This window comes from Callorhinus ursinus, unplaced genomic scaffold, assembly GCF_003265705.2.
Source record: "Callorhinus ursinus isolate GAN/ISIS: 27379988/994484 unplaced genomic scaffold, GSC_fseal_2.0 scaffold34, whole genome shotgun sequence".
Taxonomy (NCBI): Eukaryota; Metazoa; Chordata; class Mammalia; order Carnivora; family Otariidae; genus Callorhinus; species Callorhinus ursinus.
Window position 1 is genome coordinate 10,835,523 of NW_027397096.1, and position 12,984 is coordinate 10,848,506.

A 12,984-nucleotide genomic window follows, 5' to 3' on the forward strand; every position below is an offset into this window, starting at 1 on the left:
ATAGTATGTGACATCCAAGGTACTCTATTCAGTCAACAAATACTTATTTTTAAGGCTTGGCACAGAGGGAGAAAAAGGAAAGAATATAGACTCTGACTTAAGAGAGATGACATGTACACAGGCTCTACACTGGGCATAGAGCCTGCTTGGCATTCTCTCTCTCCCTCTCCCTCTGCCCCTCCCCCACCCACTCGCATGTTCTCTCTCTCTCTCTAAAAAAGAGAGACATGACATGTACACATAAATAGAATGCTATAAATAATTACAATAAAAGATGGAAAGTGGTAAGCTTATCCAAGAAGTGTACATAAAGGTGTTACGAGAGTTCAGAGGAATGAGAGATGATTTCTCACAGGAAGGCAAGAAAAGGTTTCATGGAAACAAAGGGGCATGTGATTTAAGTCTTCAAAGATGACCAGGATTTATAGGGAGAAGGAAAGGGAAAGGCATTCCAGGGTTAAGAAGTAGCATTAGCAAAAGCCCAGTGCAGGTACTTTTCTGTACCCACAGTGGTGGGTTCAATGCTATCCCTCAAAAATTCATGATCACCTGGAACCTCAGAATGTGACCTTATTTGGAAATAGGGTCTTTGTAGATGTAATGAATTCAGCATCCTGAATTTAGGCTGGGCCCTAAATCCAATAACTAGCATCCTTATAAGAAAAGGAGAGGACACAGAGAGATATAGAGAGGGCCACAGGGAGATGGAGGCAGAGAGTGGAGTTACACTGCCACAAGCAAAGCCTGGGGTCGCCAGAAGCTGGGAGAGGCAAGGAAGGATTCTTTCCTAGGGCCTTCAGAGGAAATGTGTTAACACCTTGATTTCAGTTTCCAGAACTGTGCTAATTTGTTACAGCAACTTTAGGAAACTAAACCTCTTGGTTAAGGACAATTAGTAGAGGGCTATTGTGAAATAGTATGAAATTGGTTTCTCTGCCCCTGGTTCCTAATATTTGGTCTTTGGCCAAACTCTTATAACTTCCTGAATGATAAGGGTTTCTGACAAAGAAGTCCTAAATCCCTTGTAATTTCCTGGGTGATAGCAGTCTTTTGTTCTAATGCTTGAGGTGATTCTTTTTTTTTTTTTTTTTAAGATTTTATTTATTTATTTGAGAGGGAGAGAATGAGAGATAGAGAGCACGAGAGGGAAGAGGGTCAGAGGGAGAAGCAGACTCCCTGCTGAGCAGGGAGCCCGATGCGGGACTCCAGGATCATGACCTGAGCCGAAGGCAGTCGCTTAACCAACTGAGCCACCCAGGCGCCCATGCTTGAGGTGATTCTTGTTGGGCTTCTGGATGGGGGCTGGTCACCAGAGAGACCAAGCCATAATTAGAAACTTGGAACTTTCAGCCCTACTCCCCATTTGCTAGAGACTGGAAATTCAGTTAATAATTGATCATACCTATATGTGATGAGGCCTCCATAAAAATCCCAAAAGTATGGGCTTTGGAGAGCTTCTGGTTGGATGAACATATCCACATGCCAGAAGGATTGGCGCATCCCAGCTCCTGTGCTTGGGACCCTTCCAGACTTGCCCTATGTATCTCTTCATCTGGCTTTTCATCTGTGTTTTAACATACGCTTTATTATATATTAAGTCAGTAAATATAAACTGTTTCCCTGAGTTTTATGAGCTCTTCTCCCAAATTATCAAACCCAAGGAGGGGGATCATCTAATTCAGAGCTGGTTGATCAGAAGCACTGGTGACAACCGGGATTTGTGATTGGCCTCTGATGTGGGCAGCAGATGGATAGTCTTATGGGACTGAGCCCTAAACCTGTGGTATCTGTGTTAACCCCCAGGTAGACAGTATGTGAGAAATGAACTGAACCATTTGGTATATAAAGAACATTGGGGAATTGCTTTGTGTGGGGAAAAACCCCACACATGTGAAGTACAAAAATATTTGGTGAGTAGAGAAAAAACAAGAGTTTTCCTTTTCAGCTATGTACCAAATGCTCCAGAGTATTTTTATTTTATTACACTTTGGAAGAAAAAAACCACTGACAATAAATTTCTCCTTAATAGCCATATTCTCGTATTACCAGGCAATTGTATTAAAAAGTGAATAGAAAACAATGAAATGCCATTACTTACAATGTGTGACTCCAGCTAGAGTTTGGTAGAAAGTGGGAGTATCACTATCATCAGTGAGGGTCACATAAACACCTCCAGATAGTAGCCAACGAGAGAAGGTAAAAGCATCTTTGTTTAGAAGAAGCCAATTTCTAAACTTTTCATAGTTTACCTTTTCACCCTAAAATTAAAAGGAAAAAAAAAAAACGATAGGTTTAGTCAAATTTTAAGGTATCTTACTTAGAACTTGCACAACCTGAAATCTGCGATTTGTTGACATTTACCTTTGGCTGACATTTAGGATTATCTAAATAACACTACAGGCTGTACACTTGGAAATCAAACTGCTTTCAAAAATAACTGTATTTAAGAACTTCCATTTCCATAAAATCTATATGCTAGTTGTAAATTATTTCATCAATTAATTAAAGCAGTGCATTGTTACTAATAAGCCAAATTTTATTTACTAAGGTATATCCTGAAATCAGTAACTGCATTTTTTTCTATATTTAAGAAGGCCAATCTTTTACTAATCTGTCATAATTAGCATATTTTAATTAAATATGTGTGGTATTAAAATACTCTTCTAAATTTCATGGGCAAATTAAAAATAACTACCCTAGGGCCCTCTTCCAGAAGGCATCACTGAATACATGTATTCATAAGTCAACTAGAATACAAAAAGAAACAAGTACATTTCTATTTCTTTGCTTTCTTGTCAAATATTTTGTTTTCTAAATCTCTGGATAAAAAAAGTATCTGAGCAGAGAAAGAACATCACTTAGCTGTGCAAGTCAATTTCTTTGTCTGGAAGACAAGAGGACCTAGGGTGAATGAGGGCCAGATGTTTCTATGAAAAAAAGAAGCAACCCACTTGGAAATACAATGAAGAAAGACATTCAGGAGCCTATCAGGTCTAATCCTGATAGAAATATTAAGGAATACAAATAACTCATAACCTAAAAGAGATATATGGTAGAAATAATTTCTACATTGTTTGGCAGCATCCTATTAAGTACAGCAATATACTTAGCCTAGTAGTTTCAGAAGACTTAACAGTATAATCCAAAACCTCAAAACAACATTGACAGTCTTGTTTTTCTGAATGGAAGAATGTGGCATTCAGAGTTGCTGCAGGGACATGTGAGGACATTGCCAGCATGTGTAGAAATTAGGGATCATACCCATATTCTTTCTCTGTTTCCCACATTTAGTCTAGAAAGACGATTAGCTGTATATATCTCACAAGCTCACACACATTTTTACACATGTTAACATCTCTAACATTGGGATGAATTTTAATATCAATAGCATCCTTCAATTATAACCGGCAGGTTTTTTCTTTTTTTGTAATACATACAGGTACATCTTACAATTGATGGGATCTTAGATACAGCGAAACATGTAGCATCATTGGTTTCAGAGAAGCTAAGATGTTGTTGCTATAAAATGCACCCTCATGTACTAAGAAAGAGAGAAGCTGCCAGTTAAAATAGACACTTCTACCACCTTCCCATATAGTTAATATTATTTACAATTCCCTAAGCACTGTTCTAAAAAAATTTTTTTAAGATTTTCTTTTTAAGTAATCTCTATACCCAACATGGGGCTCAAACTCACAATCCTGAGGTCAAGAGTCACAAGCTCCCCCCAAATGAGGCAGCCAGGCACCCCTAAACATTTTTATATTAATTTAATCTTCAAAGTAACCCTCTGTAGGAGATACTATTATCATCTCTATTTCACCCAAGAGAAAATTGAGGCATTAAAAAGTTAAATAATCTAAGGTTATACATTGACAGGGATATGACTGAACCCAGGTAGTCCAAATCTTCTAAGCCTAAGCTATACACCACACTTGTTGGCTGACTCAGTGAAATATAAAGTAGGCGCTGAAATCTATCTGTCCATTCAGATCACTGCAATACTGGTAACACCAAAATTCCATCTGTTAAACCTGACTTTTTATGTTTATGAGTCATGGACATCTTCTAAAAAGGGCAGCAAACAGAAAATTACCTTTTATAAATTGTCACAATAGCAGTTTAGAAAAAAAATTCCAGAAACATGGAGCAATTAAAAATGAACAGGCTCCTGAAACTGATACATCTTTAAAGAACAATACAAAATATGAATTTCTACCTTAAAAATTGACAACCAAAGAAAATATTCAGTAAGAAAAGAATAATACAACTCCTATGTGGATTCCTTTAAAACTTCATCAAGGCTAATAAAAGTACAAGATAGAAAAAGCTGAAACCCATTCCATGTCACTAAATCTAGGTGCTAGGTCCACATCTTTTAGCTAAAGTGCTTCTCTTTATAGTTTTGGGGGGTTTTTTTGGATTGCCCCAAAACAACACAAAGCACTGTTATGGGAGGTCTAAATAAGTCCATTCTAATACAAGTAGATTCATACTGAAACATGGTTAACTTGAAAAGCAAGGGTTTGGACATAATCAGACACATTACTCAGAAATTACAGCAGGTAAATACATCAAGTAGTTGAATCAGATAAAAAATTAGCCCATTTACAGGGTTGGTTTTTTACCAACCACAAGCATCTAGTGATTTAAATAGCTTCTTCATGAGTATTCCAAAACCAGGGCCTCTCATTTCTTTGATCTCTCCTCTTCCAAAGATCTTGTCCTTCATACAACACTTAACCGCAACCTTACTAACAGCCTTATGATCTTTTCATTATAATAACGGTTCCCTTTCCATTAAATGCAATTTTAACATTCCACTTTCCCCCTTACAATTTCCTCTTATGAGCAAACTTCTTTTAGTATCCTAACTCCAGTGATTTTTTTTTTTTTAACTCCACAGGACCTACACCAATGACCTTCTTCTACATTGCCAAATCTAATAATCACTTCTCAATGATCAAAGGTCAACCCACTTGACCTTTCAGTTTATTTGATTGCAAGTACTCCTTTCTTTTAAAACACTTTCATCACTTGGCTTCCAGGACACCATTCTCTTCTGGTTCTCCTTATGGGTTATTCCTTAGGTTACTGTTTTGATTCTTCTTCATCTCATTAATCTCTAAACATTGGAATACAGGACTCAGTCTTCCAATCTGTTTTCTATCTAAATTCACTCTAAGATGATCTCATCCTCAACTATAAGCCAACAAATCCTATCCCATGAACTCTAAATCATATATCAAAAAGCATAGTTGACATCTCCACTTTAATGTCTAAAATGATTCTCAAATTTAATTATGTCCTAAATCTCCCTTGATATCAAAACCCCAAACTTGAACCTCTAATAGTCTTAGCCATCGTAATTAAAGGAAACTTCATTCACTTACTAAATCAAGCCAAACACCTTAATCATCCTCTTCTCTCTCTGCCATACCCCATAATCAATACAAGAAAAATTCCTGTCAATTCTCTCTTCAAAATAAATGCAGAATCTGAAAACTTATCATCTCACTGTTATACCATGATCTACATGACTATCACCTCTTACCTGGATTATTAACAGATAACTCAGTTGGACTCTGTTTAGTCTACCCTCTACAGAAGAGCCAAACTGATCATGTTAAAAAAAAAAACCTTATGTTGGGGCACCTGGGTGGCTCAGTCAGTTAAGTGTCTGACTCTTGGTTTTGGCACAGGTCACGATCTTGGGGTCATGAGATTGAGCCGGGTGGACTCTGCATTCAGCAGAGGCTGAGATTCTCTTTCTCCCTCTCCCACTGCCCCTCCCCTCCATGCTCTCGCTCTCAAATAATCTTAAAAACAAACAAACAAAACAAAAAAACGCTCATCTATTCATTCCTCTGCCCAAAACGTTCCAATGTTTTACCTCACTTGATAAAAGTCAAAGAACTCACACTGTCCTCCAAAGTCATATATAATCTCCCCCACTTTATCCCACCCTCTTCCCCAACCTCTGTAACTTCATTTCCTACCACTCTCTTACTCTATTCCAGGTTACTTGTTGCTTTGACATGTCAAGCAGGGCCTTCGCTGTATTCTCTTCTTGAAAAATGCTTTCCCCTAGATATCTGCATGGTTATAGCTCTCTTCCTTTAAATTCTTATTTCAAATGTCACTTTATCTGACAAGCCTTTCCTAATTATCCTACACAAAATTATCTACACAGTCACATCCTCCCTATCACTAACTATCCCCCTTATTTTACTTAAATTTTCCCCTATAGCACTAATTATCATCTAATACATGTACCTGCTATTGTGCATAAACTTTAGAGAGCTTCAGAGAACTGGGTTTAGAGAAACTAGAAACATTTAATTCCCATCTATAAAATGGGAATGTGTGCATAAAACGCATTAAAATAAGAAAAATATACATTCTCCCCCAAAATGTGCAGAGTATTAATGCATTTGACATCTCTGTGAAAAATCCAATTAAGCAGGCCTGCAAAGATTAGATGACTTTTTTTGACCAGACAATATTTGTTACTGGAGAGAAAAACCATAGCTTAGTTTGTCTTGAAGTACTGAAATACCATCACAGCAACTTCCAGTCAATATGTCAATGCAGGAAGCCAATCCTTTTATACCAAACACAGAGAAATGCTGGGTAAATTGTAACACCATAACCACTACCAAAATACAGGCATACAGGCAAGCTCAAAGCAAGAAAGGGAAATCCCCAGGTGCTACCAACACAGAAGAAACTCAGACAGAATAGTGAAAAGCTAGAGGGTCCAAAGAGACGTTAGAACCAAATATATGCATATGGCTGGAGTATAGACAATCAGTCCCTATACAGTTAGGAAGGTGATTAAACTAAACTGAATAAAACTATGAGCAGTGGGACTGTCATATCTGTGAAATGCAAGTAGGTAAAACAGCCACCTGTAAGAAATCATGCAGCATTGAGTTCACTGCAGGAAAGGATCAGAAAATTCTAAAAGGGTTTTTACTCTACCATCTCTAGGGACTTTTCCCATATTAGCAGACCTAGGAAAAGGAAGGAAAAAAAAGAGTTTTCTCTGTTAAAGATATGCATTTTTTATTGTTTAAGTCTTCTACAATGAAAATGTATTATTTATGAAAACAGGAAAAAATGACAGATTTTTCAGACCTAAATATTTCACTATGCAATCAGCTAAGTTAAATAAATGATAAAATAAGCCTTGACGGGTCCCACAGTCACAGAATGACTCAAGGCCATTTATACAATGAAAGGCAACGAAACTACAATGTGAGCTATGCTCAGCTTCCTGCAGGATCACCAGTGTGTGTTGGTGTAAGAATGTGAGAATGTGTTTCATTATACCATAAGTATAGACACTTGCCTTTTAAGTAGAATTGGGAATTTTCAGATTCACAAATATAGCAGTAATAAGTGTCATGGACCTTTGAGCACAGCTGAAACATCAACCATTAAAAACAAAAATGTCAAGAATATGCTGCACGTAAACATCTAAGAGTTAATACTTTGTAGCAGGTAGGGATGAAATGTAAATCTTTAAATATACCTCTGAGAAACACTTCCTGAGTGTATCTGGGACTTTACCATCCACCACATGGAGCATTCTTTCCATTTCTTCCCGTACAACATAACTCCCAGATTCACTTGCAAAAAGACTAAAAATGTCTAGGAGAAAGAAAGAATAAATTAAACTTACCATAGATTAAATATACCTTGGTAGAAGTAGGGAAGGAAGTGAGAGGTAAATATTACTGAGTGATTACTAGTGCCAAGCACTTTATAAATATATAATTTAATTTATTCCAAAAAAAAAAAGAAAGAAAGAAAGAAAATGAAAACCAGCAATACAAATTAAAACAGCAATGGGATAGCTTTTCAAACACACCAAATTTGCAAAAATGTTTAGGTGTGACAACACAAAGTGTCAGCAATAAATTGGGAGAAACAGAAACTTTTATACACTGTTAATAAGAGTATGAATTATTGGGTTGCCTGGGTGGTTCAGTTGGTTAAGTGGCTGCCTTTGGCTCAGGTCATGATCCTGGTGTTCTGGGATCGAGTCCCACATCGGGCTCCTTGCTCAGCGGGGAGCCTGCTTCTCCCTCTGCCTGCAGCTTCCCCCACTTGTACTTGCTCTCTCTCTTCTCTGACAAATAAATAAATAAAATCTTAAAAAAAAAAAAGTATGAATTATTGCAACCATTTTGGAGAGGAACTTGGCCAAATCTAGCAAAGGTGATATATGCTAGAAATTCAGATTCTAAGCAACTCAACTTCCACCCTTGAGAAACTTTCATCCATATGCATGAGATACAACAATGTTCACTGGAGTATTATTAGTATTAGCAAAACTTAGGGAAAAAAAGATAAATGTCTATCAATAAGAAAATAGGTAAACTGAGATATACACACACAATGAATGCTATATAGCAGTCAGAATAAAGGAACTAAGTGTTTCAAGATGGATAAGTATCAAAAATATTCAGGGAAAAAGCAAATTGCAAAATAATCTGTACCATATGCCATTTACTTAAAAAGTTTAAAATCTGCAAAAGAGGTGAAGATATGTTAAAGGGTATATAAAAAGTCATAAATGTATAAAGACCTACATGAGGGGCGCCTGGGTGGCTCAGTCGTTAAGCGTCTGCCTTCGGCTCAGGTCATGATCCCAGGGTCCCGGGATCAAGCCCTGCATCGGGCTCCCTGCTCTGCGGGAAGCCTGCTTCTCCCTCCCCCACTCCCTCTACTTGCGTTCCCTCTCTCGCTGTGTCTCTCTCTGTCAAATAAATAAATAAAATCTTTAAAAAAAAAGATTCTCAGGCGCCTGGGTGGCTCAGTCGGTTGAGCGACTGCCTTCGGCTCAGGTCACGATCCTGGAGTCCCAGGATCGAGTCCCGCATCGGGCTCCCTGCTCAGCGGGAAGTCTGCTTCTCCCTCTGACCCTCTTCCCTCTCGTGCTATCTCTCATTCTCTCTCTCTCTCAAATAAATGAATAAAATCTTTAAAAAATAAATAAATAAATAGATAAATAAATAAATACAGACAGACCTACATGAGGAACGAAAGATCACTATATCCATGAGAGTGGGTACCTCTGTGAAGGAAGAATGGGGACAGAACCATGAAGAGATACAGAGAGAGAGAGCACCACACCTTGGCTGTATTATTTTATTTCCTAAAAAAATAAGATCCGGGACAAATATGATATAATGTTAAGAAGTAATAAAGCTGGGTGGATGTACATATTATATGTATGTTTGAAATATTGCTGTTATGGATTGAACTGCATCTCCCAGAAAGATATGTTGAAACCCAACCTCCAGGTACTTGTGAATGGGACCTTATTTGGAAAGATAGAAGACAGAAAAGTAGAAGAGACATTCCATCCCTCTGAAGGCATTATTCTCTCAGAGGGAGCAGGGCCCTGCCAACATCTTCAATTTGGACTTCTACAAATTTACAGAACTGTAAGACAGTTAAGTTTCTGTTGTTTTAAGCCATTTATGAAAGTATGCAGTACTTTGTTAGGGCAGCCCTAGAAAACTAATACAACGGTATAATAAAAATAAAGAGGGGCACCTGGGTGTGGGTCAGTCAGTTAAGTGTCTGCCTTCAGCTCAGGGCATGATCCTGGGGTCCTTGGGATCAAGCCCCACATTGGGCTCTCTACTCAAAGGGAAGCCTGCTTCTCCTTCTCCCTCTCCCCCCTGCTTCTGTGCTCTTTTTCTCTCTCTAAGAAATAAATAAAATCTTAAAAAAAAAAACACATTTAAATATATGTTTATGTTTGTGAGCCTCCCAAAAATGTTATTTTTAATTACTGGCTGCCTGGAGCCACACTATTTGTTGGTAGAGGGATGCTAATTTGAAAAACCAGGATCACAGTGAAATTCCAATTGGGTTTAAGGATACATTCAATATCTTAACTGTGATAATGTGGGTACATATATGTGTCGAAACATATCAAAATCTGTACTTTTTATATGTGCATTTTAAGTCAATTACACCTCAATAAAACTATAAAAAAGGAAAAAGATTAAAAAGAACAGTCTAAATTCAGGGGTAAGAGAGAAGATTGAGAGATTTAGGGGAAGCAGTCAGAAGGCAGGTTAGAAAAGGAAGAAGGAAGAGAGAAAGACCCAACATCCAGTGGCCAAGGATAAAAACCTAGGAATTTTTGGAGCAAAGTGTTATATATATCCTATGTAACAGAAACACTTGCCTTTACTTCCCCTGGGAAATTTTCCTTTTTTTTTTTCTTTTTTAAGGATTTTATTTATGTATTTGAAAGAGAGAGTGAGCAAAAGAGGAGAGAGCACAAGCCCGGGGAAGGGCAGAGGGAGAAGCAGGCTCCCTGCTGAGCAGGGAGTCCGATGCAGGACTCGATCCCAGAACCCTGTGATCATAACCTGAACTGAAAGCAGAAGCTTAACTCACTGAGCCACTCAGGCGCCCCTCCCCTGGGAAATTTTCAATAAAACTTTCATCCCAAAAAGAAACCCACCTTTATTAGCAGCTGTTCTCCATTTTTCCTCTCTTCCACCAGCCTCTGGCAATCACTAATCTACTGTGCCTAAGGATTTGCTTAATCCAGACATTTCATATAAATGGAATTACATACTACGTGGCCTACTTTGGCATTTATGACTTCAATAATATTTTCAGGTTCACATGTTAACAGCATTTATTTGTACTTTATTCCTTTTTATTGTCAAGCAGTAATTTATTATATGGACATACACATTTTGTTTATGTTGAATGCATAAGTTGATGGACACTAGGTTTGTTTGCATCTTGTGACTATTATGCACAGTGCTTCTGTGAATACTCATGCATATTTTTTTAATGAATACATGTTTTCAATTTTCCGGGATATATACATAGGAGTGGAATTGCCAGGTCATATGATAACTCAATGTTTAACAATTTGAAGAACTACCTAACAGTTTTCCAAAAGTGACAGTACTATTTTACACTCCCAGCAACAATGTATAAGGGTTGCAACTTTTCCATCCTCACCAATCCTAATCTGTCTTTTTTATTTCAGCCATCCTGGTAGATATGCCATGGTATCTCACTCTAATTTTAATGCATATTTCCCTAATACCTGATCATGTTGAGCATTTTTTCAAGTGCTTATTGGCCACTTATATATTTTCTTTGGAGAAATATTAACTCAAATGCTTTGACTGTCATCAAGAATTTTCAGGTAAGGAGCGCCTGCGTGGCTCAGTCGTTAGGCGTCTGCTTTCGGCTCAGGTCATGATCCCAGGGTCCTGGGATTGAGCCCCGCATCGGGCTCCCTGCTCCGCGGGAAGCCTGCTTCTCCCTTTCCCACTCCCCCTGCTTGTGTTCCCTCTCTTGCTGTCTCTCTGTCAAATAAATAAAATCTTCAAAAAAAAAAAAAGAATTTTCAGGTAAATTATTCTGCACAGAAATGTAGTATCATCATTTTGAGATAATAAAAGTACTTACATTTTGCTTTCTCTTCATCTCTGCCTCTTGTAAGAAGGACAAGTCCAACTATTAAGTTATTGAAGTGCAGTCCTTTGGATGTTCCACCAAAAGAACAGTAAATCACCTAGGAGAAAATGATAAAAACAACGTTAGATGTTTTAGTTGTTGAGGAATTTGAGGCTGGTATCACCTTTACCAAATCTTGTCTCCATCTCCAAATAAGGCTTTGGTAAACTTTAGTGAAATGATGTTAAGTTTCTCCCTCTTCTTCCTCTTACACATCTTGTTATTGCACTCAGCCAAAAATACACTGTATCTATTCTAAAGTACATATATCACTGGCTCACACACTGAATATTCTTTCTCTTTGGAGTCCTTATCAAGGCCAAAGAAGATAAAGGTCCTCCCCTTCAAAAGCCCCAATAATGTGATAAGAATTTTGTGTAATTACAGAATTTCCTTCAACCTCTGTAAAACTTAGACACATTTTGATTTGAAAGATGGACATTCTCTTAAGTGAAAGTTCAGAAATGGAATGGCAATCATATTACAATATATAAATGTATCAAATTAACATGTATGCCTCAAATTTACAATGTTATTTGTTCAATTTTTAAAAAGTAAAATATATAGAGACCACAAAAGACACTTTTTACACTCTTAGAAATGAGTATTACAGTGATCAAAAATAAAGAAAAAAAGCTATGCATAAGAAAGGGACAGCAACAATCACATAAATTCATTGGACAATTTTGTGATATTGTGTTATAAGAAGAAATACATATTTGGTCTTCTTCCAGGTTCCTGATACAAGAGCTTCTAAAAATCCTTCCTTACTGATGTAGGTGAAAGGAGCATCTTTTGTTATTCATCTATAAGCCCCTTTCATTCATATGCTAATGAGGTGACTTCTGGTGGGCCTTTACAAAGCTCAGAATGTAAGCCTACCAATCAGAGGAAAAGATGTGATTAGAGGACTGAAATATTCAGCATCTCTCCACAGTCTCCAGGAAGGGGAAAGGGGCCTGAAACTGAGTTAATCACCAATAGCCAATCAATAGCCAATTATTTAACCAACCATGCCTACGTAATGGAACTTCCATTAAAAACCCTTAAACCATGGGGTTTGGAGAGCTTCCAGGTTGGTGAATACATCAAGGTGCTAGAAGGGTGGAGCACCCAGAGATGGCATGGAAGTTCTGCATACCGTCTCCCTCCTTGCCCATCCAGATCCCTTGCTGCCGCCACCGTCAGCCTCTCTTCCTATTTGGCTGTTACTGAGTTGTAGTCTTTAAAATAAACTGGTAGGGCGCCTGGGTGGCTCAGTCGTTAAGCGTCTGCCTTCGGTTCAGGTCATGATCCCAGGGTCCTGGGATCGAGTCCCACATCGGGCTCCCTGCTCAGCGGGAAGCCTGCTTCTCCCTCTCCCACTCCCCCTGCTTCTGTTCCTGCTCTCACTGTCTCTCTCTGTCAAATAAATAAATAAAATCTTTAAAAAAAAATAAAAAATAAAAATAAAAAACTGGTAATAGTAAT

General features: G+C 37.9%; 1 protein-coding gene across 4 annotated transcripts in view; it reads right to left on the reverse strand.

The window, feature by feature from the left end:
- USP32 (ubiquitin specific peptidase 32) overlaps nt 1-12,984 on the reverse strand; it is a 213,956-nt gene that overhangs the window by 96,964 nt on the left and 104,008 nt on the right. For all 4 annotated transcript variants that reach the window (XM_025851484.2, XM_025851483.2, XM_073879501.1 and 1 more), the window contains 3 exons: nt 11,467-11,572; nt 7,538-7,656; nt 2,099-2,258 (listed from right to left, as the gene is read on the reverse strand). In XM_025851484.2, the coding sequence (XP_025707269.1) occupies nt 2,099-2,258; nt 7,538-7,656; nt 11,467-11,572 (385 nt within the window). The remainder of the gene's footprint in view (nt 1-2,098; nt 2,259-7,537; nt 7,657-11,466; nt 11,573-12,984) is intronic.